Source organism: Lepisma saccharinum, chromosome 17 (genome assembly GCF_977018435.1).
Source record: "Lepisma saccharinum chromosome 17, izLepSacc3.1, whole genome shotgun sequence".
NCBI lineage: Eukaryota > Metazoa > Arthropoda > Insecta > Zygentoma > Lepismatidae > Lepisma > Lepisma saccharinum.
The window spans coordinates 21,668,476-21,683,885 of record NC_139245.1 but is presented as its reverse complement, the minus strand read 5'-3'; the positions used below and the strand labels follow the sequence as shown (position 1 = coordinate 21,683,885).

General features: G+C 36.5%; 1 protein-coding gene across 1 annotated transcript in view; it reads left to right on the top strand.

Annotated features, from left to right (window-relative positions):
• LOC146001583 (periostin) overlaps window positions 1-15,410 on the top strand; it is a 37,581-nt gene that overhangs the window by 19,513 nt on the left and 2,658 nt on the right. Inside the window, exons 2-6 of the mRNA XM_083139084.1 lie at window positions 1,131-1,322; window positions 4,131-4,568; window positions 7,205-7,414; window positions 8,930-9,208; window positions 13,786-13,989. Coding sequence (XP_082995210.1) covers window positions 1,131-1,322; window positions 4,131-4,568; window positions 7,205-7,414; window positions 8,930-9,208; window positions 13,786-13,989 — 1,323 coding nt within the window. The remainder of the gene's footprint in view (window positions 1-1,130; window positions 1,323-4,130; window positions 4,569-7,204; window positions 7,415-8,929; window positions 9,209-13,785; window positions 13,990-15,410) is intronic.

The window sequence follows — 15,410 nt, the reverse complement described above, 5'->3', positions numbered from 1 at the left end:
TCACTCAATCAATAGATATTGATCTCAAATTGCAATGAGAAAGAATGTTTGTTACAGCGGTTGTCTCTTGACGCACGAAAATTTTTGACGTTTAAATAAAATACGCACAAAATGACACACATTTTGGATTTCGCACACCGGCTTTGGCAATTATATTTGGAACTCCCTCGATAACTATCTCGCTTTCCGCATACATCTGGTAAATGAAACTTCAAGAAACGGCAAAAACAGTGGCGTGCTAGGAATAGGAGATACACAGTCCAAATATGGACCTGGGGGGCTCGAGTCCCTTCCCCCCCAATAATGTTCTTGTTATATTTTATTTTAGAAATTCGGTCCCTGCGCTCAACAAAATGAATTCTCACAACTTAATTACTGAAGGTTATCAAACTATTTCATAATAATGTGTTACATCTCGAATATGATACTTTGCACATTATTTACACTATCTGTAGTCACATCGTTATTAAGAAAGTAAAGGAAGATAAGGGTTTATAACCAACACATAGATCTATAGGCACTAAAAATTCTCAAAATAGGCAGGCAAAAGGCATCGAAAAATACACAATGGGCATGCACAAAAAATTGCACATTGCGACAGATTTTTGTTATTTTCGAGGAATAGTTATTTAAAAACCAGTTACCTTCGAAGTAGGCAAATACAGACAGCAAAAAATAGTACAACCTGACCCTTAGAAAAATATAATTTTCGATCGCCACCACGGAAATATTATCCACCTTTTTCAAGAAATATTGAAGAATAGAGGTTTATGCAGTGAGAGAAGATTAAGGCATAGGAAATACACAATGAGCTTATCAGAGATCATGACAATACTCGTGATGTTTCAACTGAGTCATTCCCCCCCACATTTAAAGATTTTTATAAAGACTGTCTAAGCGTACACTATGGTTCAGAGTTTCCAAAATTAGTGAGTTACAATAGATTTGTGGAGCTTACCAGTGGAAAATAAGGGGAAGATGTAGAAACAAATATATAATTCATTACAAAGTACAACAAAAATTGGTTTTTATTCTGGACACTGGGTTTATTCTGTGGTTTGTTCCAATTTTGTATCTTTCTTTTTGTTAACACATCAAACATATTGATATGTTGGTTTATTTCATTACAGGTGAAGACTATACAATACTGGCCCCAAGGAATAGAACTCTCCCAGAACAAGTTTTGGTGCAACCTTCAGTGGTGAGGGATCTGGTATTGGACCATATTGTATTAGGACAAAAAGTGATTTTGGAAGATGTACCTGATGGATACAATTTCACAACAATGGGTGGAAAAACAGTCACTGTATACAAAGACAATGGTGAGCACTCTCTCGCTAGTAGTTCAGTAATTATACAATATTTTTGACAGTTTAATACTAAATTGTAGGCTTTGTAGCAAGTTATTTAACATATTGATAGTGTAACCTTGGCGTAACTGTGAGAACAAATTAGCTTTTGAACTTTTTTCTGTCGCTTAAGGTATTAAATAATTTGTAAAAACCATAATTGGTTGAGACAGTGGCGTACGCAAGGGGGGGTTACGGGGTTTAAACCCCCCTTGAGCTTGTGAAATATTATGAAAAATGCTGTGGAAAAAATTAAATGGACAATTTTTCACAGTCAAAGATCTGGGACAATAATATTACTATTACTACTTCTACTACTACTACTACTACTACTACTAATAATAATAATATAATAATAATAATTTGAATTATTATTTCCATGCAGCACGGAGAAAAGCACAGCTTGTGACATATTATGAAAAATGCTGTTAAAAAAATTAAATGGCCAATTTTTCACAGTCAAAGATCTTTGACAATAATATTACTACTTCTACTACTACTACTACTAATAATAATAATAATAATATAATAATTTGAATTATTATTTCCATGCAGCATGGAGAAAAGTACAGCATTCCAAACACAGGCGTCTTTCAGAGTGATGCCTTGAAAATAAACACGAGTTTATGAGGTTAGGTTAGGGTAACTATTATTTAAAAGAGAGAAAAGTTGTTTTGTACCTCAGTTGCAACAATGTTCAACACACTGGCGTACAAAGGATTTTTTTTTTCGGAAGGGGCTGGAATAGTAAATGTGGATAGCAAATGGCTTCGATTTGGAGGGCAAGATGCATAATAAAATATTTCGTATTTTTGGAGCTTTACAGTCTATTAAAATTGTATTCAAAGACAAAAATGGTAATCGGGATTCACTTTAAAAGAGGTTTCGCATTTACACATTTTGATTTTTTAAAGTTCTTAACGGATTTTTATTTGAAAATTCTGATTTTCTCAAAATTTCGGTAGGGGCTAGAACACCATCGGCCACCGCTCTACGTACGCCAGTGTTCAACGAACATGTATTTTTTTGTGTGTGTGTGAACAATGAGAATTAACAAAATAAAGTTCTTGGTTCGTTGTAAGAGGCTAATGTATAGACAAAGGCTAAGCGGACAAGAATACAGCCACCAGTCCGCCTCCCCATTGTATTGTTTACCGCAGCACGTTTGAATGTCTTCTCTCTTTAAAATGGCTCGCCTTGTTGACTAGACAATTATTAAAACGACAATAAGCTTAACTATTGTAAAATGTATTGTTGGTAAGAACAGCGAGACAATCCAGATGTGAATTATCGGGGACATTTATGCGGGGAAGAAGCCGGAAAAATTCCAACCAATTTCGGGAATCGAATCCGGATCTCCCGCGTGATTGTCACTTGTCAGACGCTCTACCGACCAGATCACCGCAGCTCCTTGAATGAGTTCCATACTTTGATTATTTCAATTTATTTTAATATATTTTCTTGTATTTATGGATCTTCTTCACCCTTTAAATGTCTCACCTCGTTGACCAGACAATTATTTCGTAACAAAGAAACAGATAATGCTCCCAGGATTTGATAAAAATCGAATGACTAGAAAGTAATTTCGTTCTATTGTTTTCATAAATACAATATTTATGTAGATCTCTACTACTTAATAGTAGCAGTAGTGGTATTTGTAGTATTATTGTATTATTCAGATAATTAATTAATTATAAGTATTATTAATTAATTATTATTATTATTTAATTAAAGTATAATGAAACAATGGTAATGTGAATTTGGAAAAAAAGTTTTAGAAATAACACCCCCCTTGATGAAATCCTGCGTACGCTACTGGGTTGAGAGAATAACCGATTTTTTAAATATTCCTTAAAACTTGATTTATTTTTTCAAGAATTTTAATGGCGATTTTTCACTCCAAAATCTGCATACTAAAGTTCTTGGAGAAGGAAGTTCCATCAAGCAGAAGAGCCTTCTATGGTCTCTAGCACTAATTGAATCACCAGGACACAATTTAGGGGCTAAGATTCATGTAGAAATACAACTTGCTCATGTGCATAGCTTATTTTCTTTTTAAAAATAATATGATGGTGAAAAATTAAAACTTAACCATGTATGAAAACCTTAATTTGTTTTAGTTTTTTATTAGTACATTTCTGAATGTAGAGTTGTACAAGTTTGCTGCATTTTAGTATATATCCATTGCTGATCCACATATATTTTCAAGTCTGAGTTAGTGTCGGTATATCTCAGAAAGAACCACCTTTGGGATGCACACTCAGTCACGTATGACCTATTGCGAAGGTTTTTCCACCCATCTGCCTGCAAACTGAAGCCATTGTCGTACTTTTCCCTCCACTTGTAAACTTGCTGGAGTGGTAATCATGCATAGAGATATTGAATTTTTATTTGACAGAGAATTTATATAAGTTTTAGGCTTCCACAGGGCAAGAAACAACTGCTCTTCACTGGTGCAAGTTTCTTATCAGACGTTGAAGGTTTTCATTTGACTCATGTGATACGTACAGTAGCAGAACAGAATTTATCTGTATGTTATGGAAGAAGAGATACAAAAAAGCAGAAATGTAGAAAAATACATTTTTGCTTGCAACCATCAAATTTTCACCTCAAGGTGTACTTCCAATTGTGCACAATCTCTTGATCAACTAGCTTTGTGCATTTGAAGATTAACTTATAGGACACCTTGTGGTTGCATATTAAAATGTTTGTTGCTTCTGAGTTTGACAGTGTAAATAATACTAACAGCAATGAATAATGTTGTATTTTCCTTTTTTTTAGGTACTATACTTGCAAATGATGCTACGGTACTAAATCCTGGCGTGAACGTGACAGAGCATGGTGTCCTCGTTGTTATTGAGGAATATTTATTTCCCGATGATTTGGAAAATCTTCCCCCTGCACAACCAAGTCCTCTAACAGAAGAAAGCTCACGCTTTCAAACAGGATCAATAGAAACTTTAGTTTCTCCAGCAGACGAGAGTGAGGAGTCCGAACTAAAACTGTCAGATGATGTTGATAATCTGACATTTGTAGGTTCTGCAGAATCAGACTCCCCTCTTCCTTTGGCAAGAAACACCACAGATTCAGGATTGTCAGGAAATGAAAATTCCACTTTTCTGGAGAACGTACATGAAGTTTTAAATCTACTTCGTAGTGGAGTACATAACTTCAATCAACATTTGGCCAAATCTAATGTTTCAGAATATTTGAAGGAAGGTGAGTGACATTTTATTGCAAACCTCATCATGAAACTATATGGTTGATATGCACTATTGAAGACTTGTATTATGATCTGTTTTCATTGTCTTTGGATCTTCAAAATTAATAAGAACATTTAAAAGAACCACAAATTTCAAACTCTGCTTACATCATTCTGTTTCATAAATATTTGTAATATCATTTTTATTTATTTATTTATTTACTTAGAGTTTCAGATACAGTCTTATTTGGCCATTTTACACTGAAACAACATAAAGTAGAAACAAAAAATAACAAAAGATAAAAACAATAACAAGATGGGATAGATTTACATGTTCTTGGTCAGTAATATACAAAAATTACGTTCTGGAAGGAAAATATCTACATTCAGGGGAAGTTTGTTGTAGATTTCTGGGAGCCTGTAAAACAAGGAGCGTTGTAGAAGGGATAGTCTAGTGGTTGGGTTGTGGAAGAGTTGCAGGTTGCGCGTTTGCTTTTGGGGTACCCTAAGTGCGAATTTACTGATTAGGAGATCTGTTCTGATTTTGCCATTTATCTTGTATAAAAATTTCATGTCAGTTAGATCACGACGAGAGGATGGAGTGTGAATATTCAGCGCAGCCATGGTGTCTGATTTGGATACATGTCGAAAGGAAGGTATTCTATGGCGAACAATTGCAAGAAAGAAACTGAGAACAGAATCTATTTTGGTGAGATTGGTTTTTGAGGCCATTGCCCAAATTGGGGAACCGTATTCAAGGATCAGCGAGATGAAAGATTTAAAGAATAAAGCAAGAGATGATGGGTTTTTAATTTCGCTAAATCTGTATAGAAGACCGAGAAGGCGCATGGCTTCTTTAGTGGTAGCTATAATATGATAATTAAAAGTCAGTTTTTCATCCATGATAATACCTAGGTCCTTTTGGGTGGAAACGTTTTGATTGGATTGTTTTCAATAGAATAAGTAGACAACACTTTGTTCCTTTTTACGGAATAAGTAAGGAAAGAGTATTTCTGAGGGTTTAGTTCTAAATTCACTGACAAGTTCTGTGAGAGCATTGTGAAGAATCATCATGTCATGATGCGATGAGATCTCCTTAGAGTTTACAGTCATCCGCAAACAAAAGCATATTGATAGGGAGGGAGGACAGTTTTTCAGGGAGGTCATCCATGTACAGAAGGAATAGGAGTGGCCCTAAGACACTCCCCTGAGGAACTCCAGACAAAACGGGAGGAAAGTTAGAAGAGGTACCTGAAAGAACAACACGATGTTCATGCTCATGGAGGTAGTCCTGGAGTAAAGAGAGAAATTTGCCATGGATGTTAAATCTGGATGATAAATTATGAAGAAGAAATTTATGATTAATTTTATCAAAGGCTTTCGAAATGTCCAAATATATAGTGTCAAGTTGGGAATTATTATCAATAGCTCTGGCAGCATTCGAAAGTAAGACGGAGAGATTTGTTAGGCAAGAGCTGCCTGGAAGAAAACCATGTTGTGCTGTGTTGATATATGGTGACGTAAACTGAAGTAACCTGTTTTTGATGATTTTTTCACAAATAATTGATAGTGGCGATAGAAGTGAGATTGGTCTATAGGATTTTACACATTTTTTATCTCCAGTTTTTTGAATGGGCTCAATGTTGGCCCGTTGCTTTGTGGAACACATCATTGCATGTTTGATCATCAAAAAATGTTCTGATTTTCTTAAGCAAGCATATACTGTTATTTGATGTATATTCAATATAGCTTTGATTATTTGAGTGCCACAATAGTCTATAACAAAGAAGTAAAATCAAATATAAATAAAACTTTATACAATGTAAACTACACTAAATACGGTGGTGTAACAGACTTTGTGAGGGCCTGCCAAGCTGTTTTTCATGCGGTGACCTGTGGTCAGTACATAGAGTCCCATTTCCCAACTTTCAAGACTAGAGTCTGCTACTATTGCTTTCAAATAGCTCCCCTCCCCAGCTGTCCTCACAGCCCAACATCAAAATGTTGGGATCTCACATTGGGACCACCTACACCAAAAGTGAGAGTGCTAACCATTTGCCTACAAGAGAGAAATATACTATAGTAATGGAATATTCAAAATCTGAATAACTATTGTAGGGATGGGCAGATATGAAATTTTTGCTGATACCTATAAAGCACTGATGTAAAATTTAACGATACCAATAACCGACATTCTACCAATCTGATATAAAATATTCCAAATGGTCCTTGATGGATCATTGACCTCCTTAATGTGACTGGAGTGCAAAGAAGTTGTATATTTAGATATTTACTTTTTAAAAAGTAGGGCATGGATTATCCATAAAAATTATAACAAAATGGCACAATTTTGCACTAAAGTATAAGATATTTATAGATATATCAGGTCTGTAAAATAATCGGTAATTTCACCAATAAACCGATATGTCTGTATTGGTCGATACCAATAGAGTACCGATTAATTTGTTTGATCCCTAAAATATTGAAAGGGAAGGGAGTTATTTTCCATGTTTGAGATAAGTAGTATATAAACCAAATAACTTATATGCTCTTATTTTTCATAAATAAGATAGTAAATGTTCTATTACATTAATGGAGAGGAAAATATCTTAGAACTTGCAATGTTCTTAACATTACATTTTAACTTTCACAGGCGAAGAGTACACAGTGTTTGTCCCCACTGATATGGCCTTCCAGAGGTGGCACCCAATAGACTGGGGCTTCTACCCTTTCGCTGTGGATGAATTTGCCAACAGTGTTATCATCAATCACTTTGTTCGTGGTAACATCAAGCAGGATGCAATCAAGAATGGCTTTCGTGCAAAAACAGTTGGCGGAAGGGAAGTGATATTTGGACAAAAACGTAAGTTAACTTCCACCACATTTATTTCTAGTTCTGTGTAAGCATATGAACTTCAAATACGTGCAATTATTATTTTCATTTCCCAGAAAATATGAAATAGTAACAATATTTTTCCCTGTCAAATCAAATATGAACTAAGGGTTTAATATTTTGATTTTGACTAGTTTTAAAGGCTCACTTAATATGTGTCAAACACAAATGTTTGAAATTTGTAGCAGATATATTAATGTTTACGACTGAAAAATGTTCCAGTGATACAAGTATCTCAGAAACTTACTGTGTGTTGTTCTTTTATACTATCATGGAGTTTGGAAGGGTCCACAGAAAGAGAGACCATGTCAATTTTGTACATTTTTGAGGTTAACACTTTTTTGTTGAAAGAAAGTGCACGAGCAAGATGACCAAGAAAAACTTGGTTTTCTTTTTTTCCTCCTTGGACTCCAAATATACAACCAATGAAAAGAATCTAAGAAACTGATAGTGGTGTGATATCTTTTTGTTCTGTGGGTATTTCTCTTACTTGCCTGTGATTGCATGTTTTACTTTCATTATTTAGCATCACTTTTCTGCCATTTTAAGTTAATTAAAATGAGAATGATTGCTTCATTGGTGAAATGCATGAAACATCCATACCTCACCCAGGATTCAAATTGACAGTAAAATTGCAGGTAAAAAGAAAAGCTACCAAGAAAAGGTGAATACAGTTTACTGTAACACATTCTTGTTTATATCTAATGAAAATATAAATTGTCAAGGCACTTGCACACAGTATTTTCTTCTCTTCTTGTTTAGTGTTATGGTTCATGATGATTTCCACCAGAAACTTCAAAGTGGTAAAACATAGTCATTCAACAACTAACTAACTCTCTAGCCTTCTTAAACCCGAAGGTTCATGGCTGCAGCAACACAGGCCTTCCATCTGTCCCTATCCTGAGCAAGATCTATATATTCTTTTCCATTCCTACCGATTTCCTTTAGATCCATTTCAACGTTGTCCCTCCATCTTCGTCTTGGCCTTCCTACAGGTCTCTTACCATCAGGTTTTCCAACAAAAATCCTGTAAACTCCTCTTTCTTCTCCAATTTGTGCCACATGGCCTGCCCACCTAAGTCTTATTGATTTAATTATTCTAATAATATCTGCCATATAATACTACAGGCAAAATTACTGTTTTGTATATTTTAACTTTTAGTTTCTTAGATATTAAATGAGAAGACAAAAGTTTATGAATAGAAAAGTAACATGCATTTCCTGAATTAAGCCTACTTTTTATTTCCTCTTTAATATAATTTTCATTTGTTAATATTAGTTTTAATTTGTTATACCAAACTTATGTTTTCTTTCGAGTTTAGCTATTTCTATTATGCAAGAATGGTGAAATGGGGACATTTACAAAGGACTTTCATGAACTTGTTCATATCATCTGTTGATGAATGCATTTATATAAAAAAAATATGATTAAGGTCTAATCAGAAATATGTTGCATTAACCTAAATATTTTTTCTTACTTTTCAGCTCTAAGTATCAATGGAGTTAATATTGTCAAAGGAGATACATCTGTTGTACATGGAAACATCATGTTCGTTAATGAAGTTCTGTTCGTTACGTACAAAATTGTAGAGCGCCTCAACCAGTTGCACAAGGACAAGGAAACTGCACCATTACTCTCCTACCCTTGGTTCCAGTCTCAGTTCCTGTCCCATACTTACCTGAACCTAGAAGAGCGCCCAGAGTTTTCAAATGTGACGTACCTCATGAATTACACTGATTTGGCACCATACGTGACTAATGCAGGTATGTGATTCACATTTAAATCTTGTGTGTAATGCAGTGGTATTACTTTAATCTCACTGTTAGTTGTAAATGTTGCCTTGGTTTTTCAGATCTAAAAATTGCAAAAGACAGGCAAAAAGGCACTATATGGCTGAGCGGAACCAATACCATACCGATACTTTATTGTTTCCCACCCACTAATACTGATTCTTGACAGAATGAAAACTTATTCAAACATTGATTAATATTAGTGTGCGAGTATTCCACTCCAACCAGAAGCATCAATTCACCAAAGTCTTGCTTCAGACTATTCAAGAATTACATCACAATATTAAAACAACTGATATGTAATCACAAAATACAGTTTTTCACACAATATTGGTGTCAAATAAAAGGGAAACTTCGAATTTTGCATAATTTTAAGCATAATTAGACTCTGTGAAAGGTTGCACTGAAATGTAGGAAAGCATCAGCCAGAATTGGTAAATAAAATGCAACTGAACTTTCCAATGCGGATACTGCTGGTATCAGCTTATACCAGGGGCGGTCTGTGACTTTTACAGCAAGGGAAGCACATATCGTAAGAAATTTTAAAAAGCATTATTATTATTAACACCTTCTGTATGAATTCTTCTATCACTAGATTGTAGAATTCATCTTCTGCATTTTCATTTCAGTTCTAGCAGCTTCTCAATTACTGTCCTTGGGTATTTCTTAGGGGTGGGATCCCGAAAAGTCAGGACCGGGATCGGAAAAAAAATTTGCCATCCTGATCCCAACTTTCGGGATCCTGAGCATTCGGGAAATACCGAATGGTCATTTTAAAAAGTCGTTAATTCTCGAAGTTTTCTGCATTGTAAGTTTCTGTAACTTATCGGAAATTGTTAGTTTTTAGTCCAGAAATGCAAAAACAATCACTTAAAATGAAAATGACGTGCAGAATTCGAGATTTCCAGAGCTTCGGGAAATTGCGAATTTTTCCTGTCCCGAATGTAGGGATTTAAAAAAAATTCCCATCCCGACCCGAAAAATTCTGTTCACGTTCTACATTAACTGTGAATTCGGTGAAATGATGAAAAGATCGTTCAGCACTAGCACTAGACATGGGAATTGTTTAAACCAATTAAACTTAACTTGAACAATTCAAAAAAGCATTCCTTCATGCAAAACAAAGGTTTTTGTTCTCCCATCAAGATATATTAATCTGAGGAATAAGCGACACTTAGTTCACTTCCGTGACGAGCCATGTCAAATGCTGATCATAACTTAATTTCAAAGAATAGAAAATGTCTTCAGGAAATTTATCAACTAATTGTAAAAATTTTAATTTATTATTTTGGTTCATTATCTGCAGTTGGGGCTGTTGATATTTTTGCAAGTTTATTCTCTACAAATGTTGTTAGGAGAATTTCAGCAGTGGATTTGAATTTGCTGATGATGCTGTGATGTTTAAGTAAATTGTTCATGTCATCGAAACCTGAACTGCTCCACACACCCTTTTCATTTGAAAATAGGTCCTCCCAGATAGTAGAGTGGTAACATTGTCGCCTTGAAATGAAGGGATACAGAGTTCGATACCTGGTGGAGGCTCATAGAGGTTCAGATCCAACTTTAAACTGTACGTCCCGCCCCGATTAGCCCGTCTACGCATGAAGTGGGCTTAGGAGCAGAACTCATTTGAAAATTGGACCCAAAACCAACAGTAGAGTTTTAATGCTCTTCTGCAACCACCTATTATTCCACATTAGTCTGGATTAAAATGTCGAACACTTTTTCCTTCTATTACACCAGGTAGAGTCTAAATCGGACATTAATCTACCACTAGAAATAACCACTCTCTTCTCTTCAAAACTTCTTGATCTCAAGCCCTGGACGAAGAGTGTTTCCAGCACCCACCTACTCTCTCCACCGCACCATTAGCTAGCTGCCGCAAGACCCGGAATGAGTTCTGTGGATTCATTCCCTTCGAGTTAATTGAACCGCACTAATTTGGTCAACTGTTAAGTATGATTTTTAAACCTATGTTTTTCATACACATTTCAGAAATCACGCACATGAAATTTACTGGGATAACTGATAACACAAAATTCACTGTAATGAAGAAAAAATATTGCAAAATAATTCATTTTAGGCAGATTTAGTTCGAAAAAAACTGAGAGGCTGAAATGAGTGGCGGTCATGCGTTCCCTACGCCGAAGATCTACGAAGAATGCTGAATCCTCACTTCCCTTTGCCGAGGGTGAGCGACACGAACACTGATGGTAGTCTGCTACGACGAGGACACAGGTCTCGCGGTTTTTACAATAGTCCTTAGAAGTAGATATACGACTACATAAGAATAGTTTGAATGAAACTAAAAATAAATTGACCACATAAACACAGTTAATACTTCTACTTTGTAAGGGAATGAGTCATTCCCTTCATTCCATGGAATTACCGCCCATGGCTTATACTGATACATCAACATTGGTATCATCTCAGCCCTAACTAAATATAAACGCACGTATCTACACATATAACCTGTTGAAAGTCATTCATTTTGCAGGACATCAACTTGGATAGTCACTAAGATGCAGGACAGTCACTAAGATGCACAAGAACAAACACCTATTTCTGCAACATTACCCATACCAGTGGCGAGTGCTATGGAAGCAGGAAATAGACAGCTGGCGGAAATCATTGATTAAGAGCTCATTGCCAGCTGTCTAGTTTCTGCTTCCATGGTCACTCACTGCTGGCGTGGGTTGTGTACATTGCTGATTCAGAAATATGTGGAAGGTTGTTCCCTTTTGTTTCAGATCTTGCTTTCTTTTTGGTTTATGAGTCCTTCATCAATGTACAATGGAATCCTAATTTTACATTACTGGATGTTACATTTCCCAGCAATATACATTTAATCTTGATGGTTCCAACATACCAAAATGTTATAAAATTTTGCTCAACTTTACATTTCCCTGAATTTTAAGTTTTTCAGCTTGGTCCACTGAAAAAAAAAAAATCACGGTTTCTCTGCATATAAATGAGAAGGAAATAGGAAACACTCCAGGCACTGGAAAATTTCAAATTTTCACAGCAGCAGGCTGCATCGTCAGGCATAGGCAACAGATATTGCAACCAGAAGTCAATCTTTGACTTGCAAGGTTGCCAGGTCAAGAGCAAAGATTAAGTTGATATTTCCTTCACATTATTATATTTATTATACTAAACCTGCTTTCTTTCGTATGTGCACGCACAAACACACACACACACATACAGATATATACACTGAGTGCTCAGTGAATTGCGACCATCCCTCCAAACAACAAGGAACGGTCCAGCAGCTGCTCTGATCAGATGACCACCCCGACTGGAAGTATCATGGTGAATGTAGACAACGCTACATGCTAGTCAAACAGAACATGCTAAAATGGGAGGTGGTCAGGATTAAACATCGTTCCAATAAGACATGATTGTGGGTGACTGAATATCAGGTACATTAACCCAGACAGCAACACTGGTTGGATGCACCCATTCCAGTGTAGTGAAGGTGTACTGAGAGTGGCAAGAAAACGAGGCAAAGATCACCATGAGGAAGAATTGCAAGGGTGTACAGAAGGTGACACCTTGGGAAAGCATAGAGTCAAACAGCTCGTGACAGCTGAACGCACCATCAGCATCCTGGAATTATGGGACCAATAGAATAGTGGATGCACAACACCCATATCCCACGCACACTGGCATGCATGAAGTTCCACAGCAGACGATCCACTCGTAACGAAGCATCACCACCAACTTCAGCTCGCTTAGGTCCACGAGCACGTTGGAAAAGGTTGTGTTGGTCTGATGAATTACGGTTTTTGCTACACCATTGTGACAGCATGTGTGGTAACAACAACACAAGGTTATGGACCGTTCCTGCCTGGTGAGTGCTTTACAGGTGGGTGGGAGCGGCTGTATGGTGTGGGGTTGCTTCTGTTGGCATGGATTGGGACCATTGGTGTATGGACTGGGTATCAGGAGGTGTTACGGGACCACTTACACCCCACAATGCAACACTTGTACCCACAGGCATTTTCCAGGACAACAATGCACGGTGCTACCGAGGTGGGACTGTACTTGCTTGGCTGGAGAAACATTCCACAGAGATGCAGCATATGAATTGGCTACCCTAACTCCTCCGAATCTTAATCCCATACAGAATCTGTGGGATGTTGTGGGACGAGCTCTTCGAACCTTCGAACCATGCACCCTGCACTGACGTCAGTTGGCTCGTTATGGGATGCCATCAGGAATATATGGTGTCAGATCCTTATGGAGACATATCAGCACCTCGTGGAATCCATGCCACATCATATCCAGGCCATCCGCCAAGCCGAAGGTGGTCGCAACTCGCAATTCAGTGAGCACTCAAGTGTATATCAGAATGAAAAAAACTGTTGGTGAGTACATCTGAATTGGTAAATTTCCGCTTCATCACATAACTACGTTGTAGGATGTGTTTTTCAGCCTCTTCTGCAACAAATCTAGCAAAGCAGAAAATACATATGACAACTGATGTTTTATATATCAAATTCATGTTCTCACAGAATATAATATTAATGCAGCTTTTACTTTTGCAGGATACACATTCTTTGTACCAACAAATGATGCATTCGAGCAAATTGCCTTGGACAAATCCCTGAGCAAGCTTGTGAAAAGCAAGAAAGCCCTTGAAATTCTGCTGAACCATTTTGTGAAAGGCAGACTGTATGAAAAGGATCTTTCTCATGGAAAAGAACTGCAAACACTTGGAAACAAGACTATTAAAATCACACGAGAGGATGGTAAGTTATGCTAAATTCATTAACTTTGGTTGAAGATCATTTACAAAAACTTGTAGTGAGAGAGCACAGGTCTGCCAGGTTATTTTGCTATGGATGACCCAAGTTCAGATGAACACCGTCATCAGATGCAGAGGGGAATGAATGTCCTCTAAATAATTCAGAAATTGATTTCATATCAATCGGTATAAGCCAAAGGTAATGACAAGAGCCTGGAAATTCAAACATAGGCAGGCAAAAAGTCATTTATACATTTATAATGTGGAAAATGGGCACTACGATTTTTCTTTTAAGTTTTCGACATTCTGTCAGAAAGAATGATTTTTATAACAGAAAATGATCTCTCTCTACTTCAACGGAAGTAATGGGGCATACATGAAAGAATTTATTGTATCTGGATTCATATCGCCAATCAAAGAATTTCCATCTTTAATAAGAATATCACAAATTGTTTTCAGTTTTTCCAATTCCACATTTGCACTTTTCTGCAACTGCTAACCTCTTTTCTCCTGGCACTTCCATTGGCTGCTGCACTGATTCCACAAGTGTTTCACATCTTTTTTCCAGTTTTTTAATTGACCCTGGCAACACCATAATGTGCTACTAAATAACATTTTTTTTAAAAAAATATTAAGTCATGTTCAATTTTTTAACAAACATTTTAAAATTTCATTAAAAATAGGTAGTAAGGTACAAAATAGGCAAAATGAAAAAGCTTGTAAAACATTAGCAACAACATTAAAAATGTATATCAAAGAAAAAAAGTGTGTTTCCCTGTGCTTTGCACCATGTCATGAAGGTGTATAGGGGGCGTGGAATTAGGCCCCCCCCATACTTTCTTGATCATGGCCAAAGGTGCGGGTGATGTGATCAGCACCATGCCAGTGTTGCCACAATCTGAGGGCACAATTTCCCTTTCCAAGGGGAAAAATTCCCGTTTGGCACTCAGTTTTACCCTTCACTAAAAATCGCATAATAATAATAATAGTAATAATAAATAGTACATAATCTGTACTAATATTGAGTTTGATGTATTAAAATTTCCATGTAATTTTGGTGTTTTTCATTCCATTTTGCTTTATATTTGGTTCGAATTTCCCTTCATGTGGCAACACTGCCCTGGCCACCTTTACCCCCCAGATATTCCTCCAGGCACCCACTTTAACGGACACTGGGTGGGAAAAAATCCTGGTTCTCCCCAACCAGGAATCGAACCCGGGTCTCTCGCATAGTAGTCAGATGCCATAACAAAAATTTTATCCATAAATGCAACAGGAAAGAAGGCAATTTGCTAAACTTTCAGGCTTTAGAAATGTCACACATGCATAGCCATGACTCATAGTTCCTATTATTAACTATCCCAGTTTTTAATACTACTGCTTCTTGAATTAGCTTCCAAATTGCCCTAAAAATGCTGGATGAAA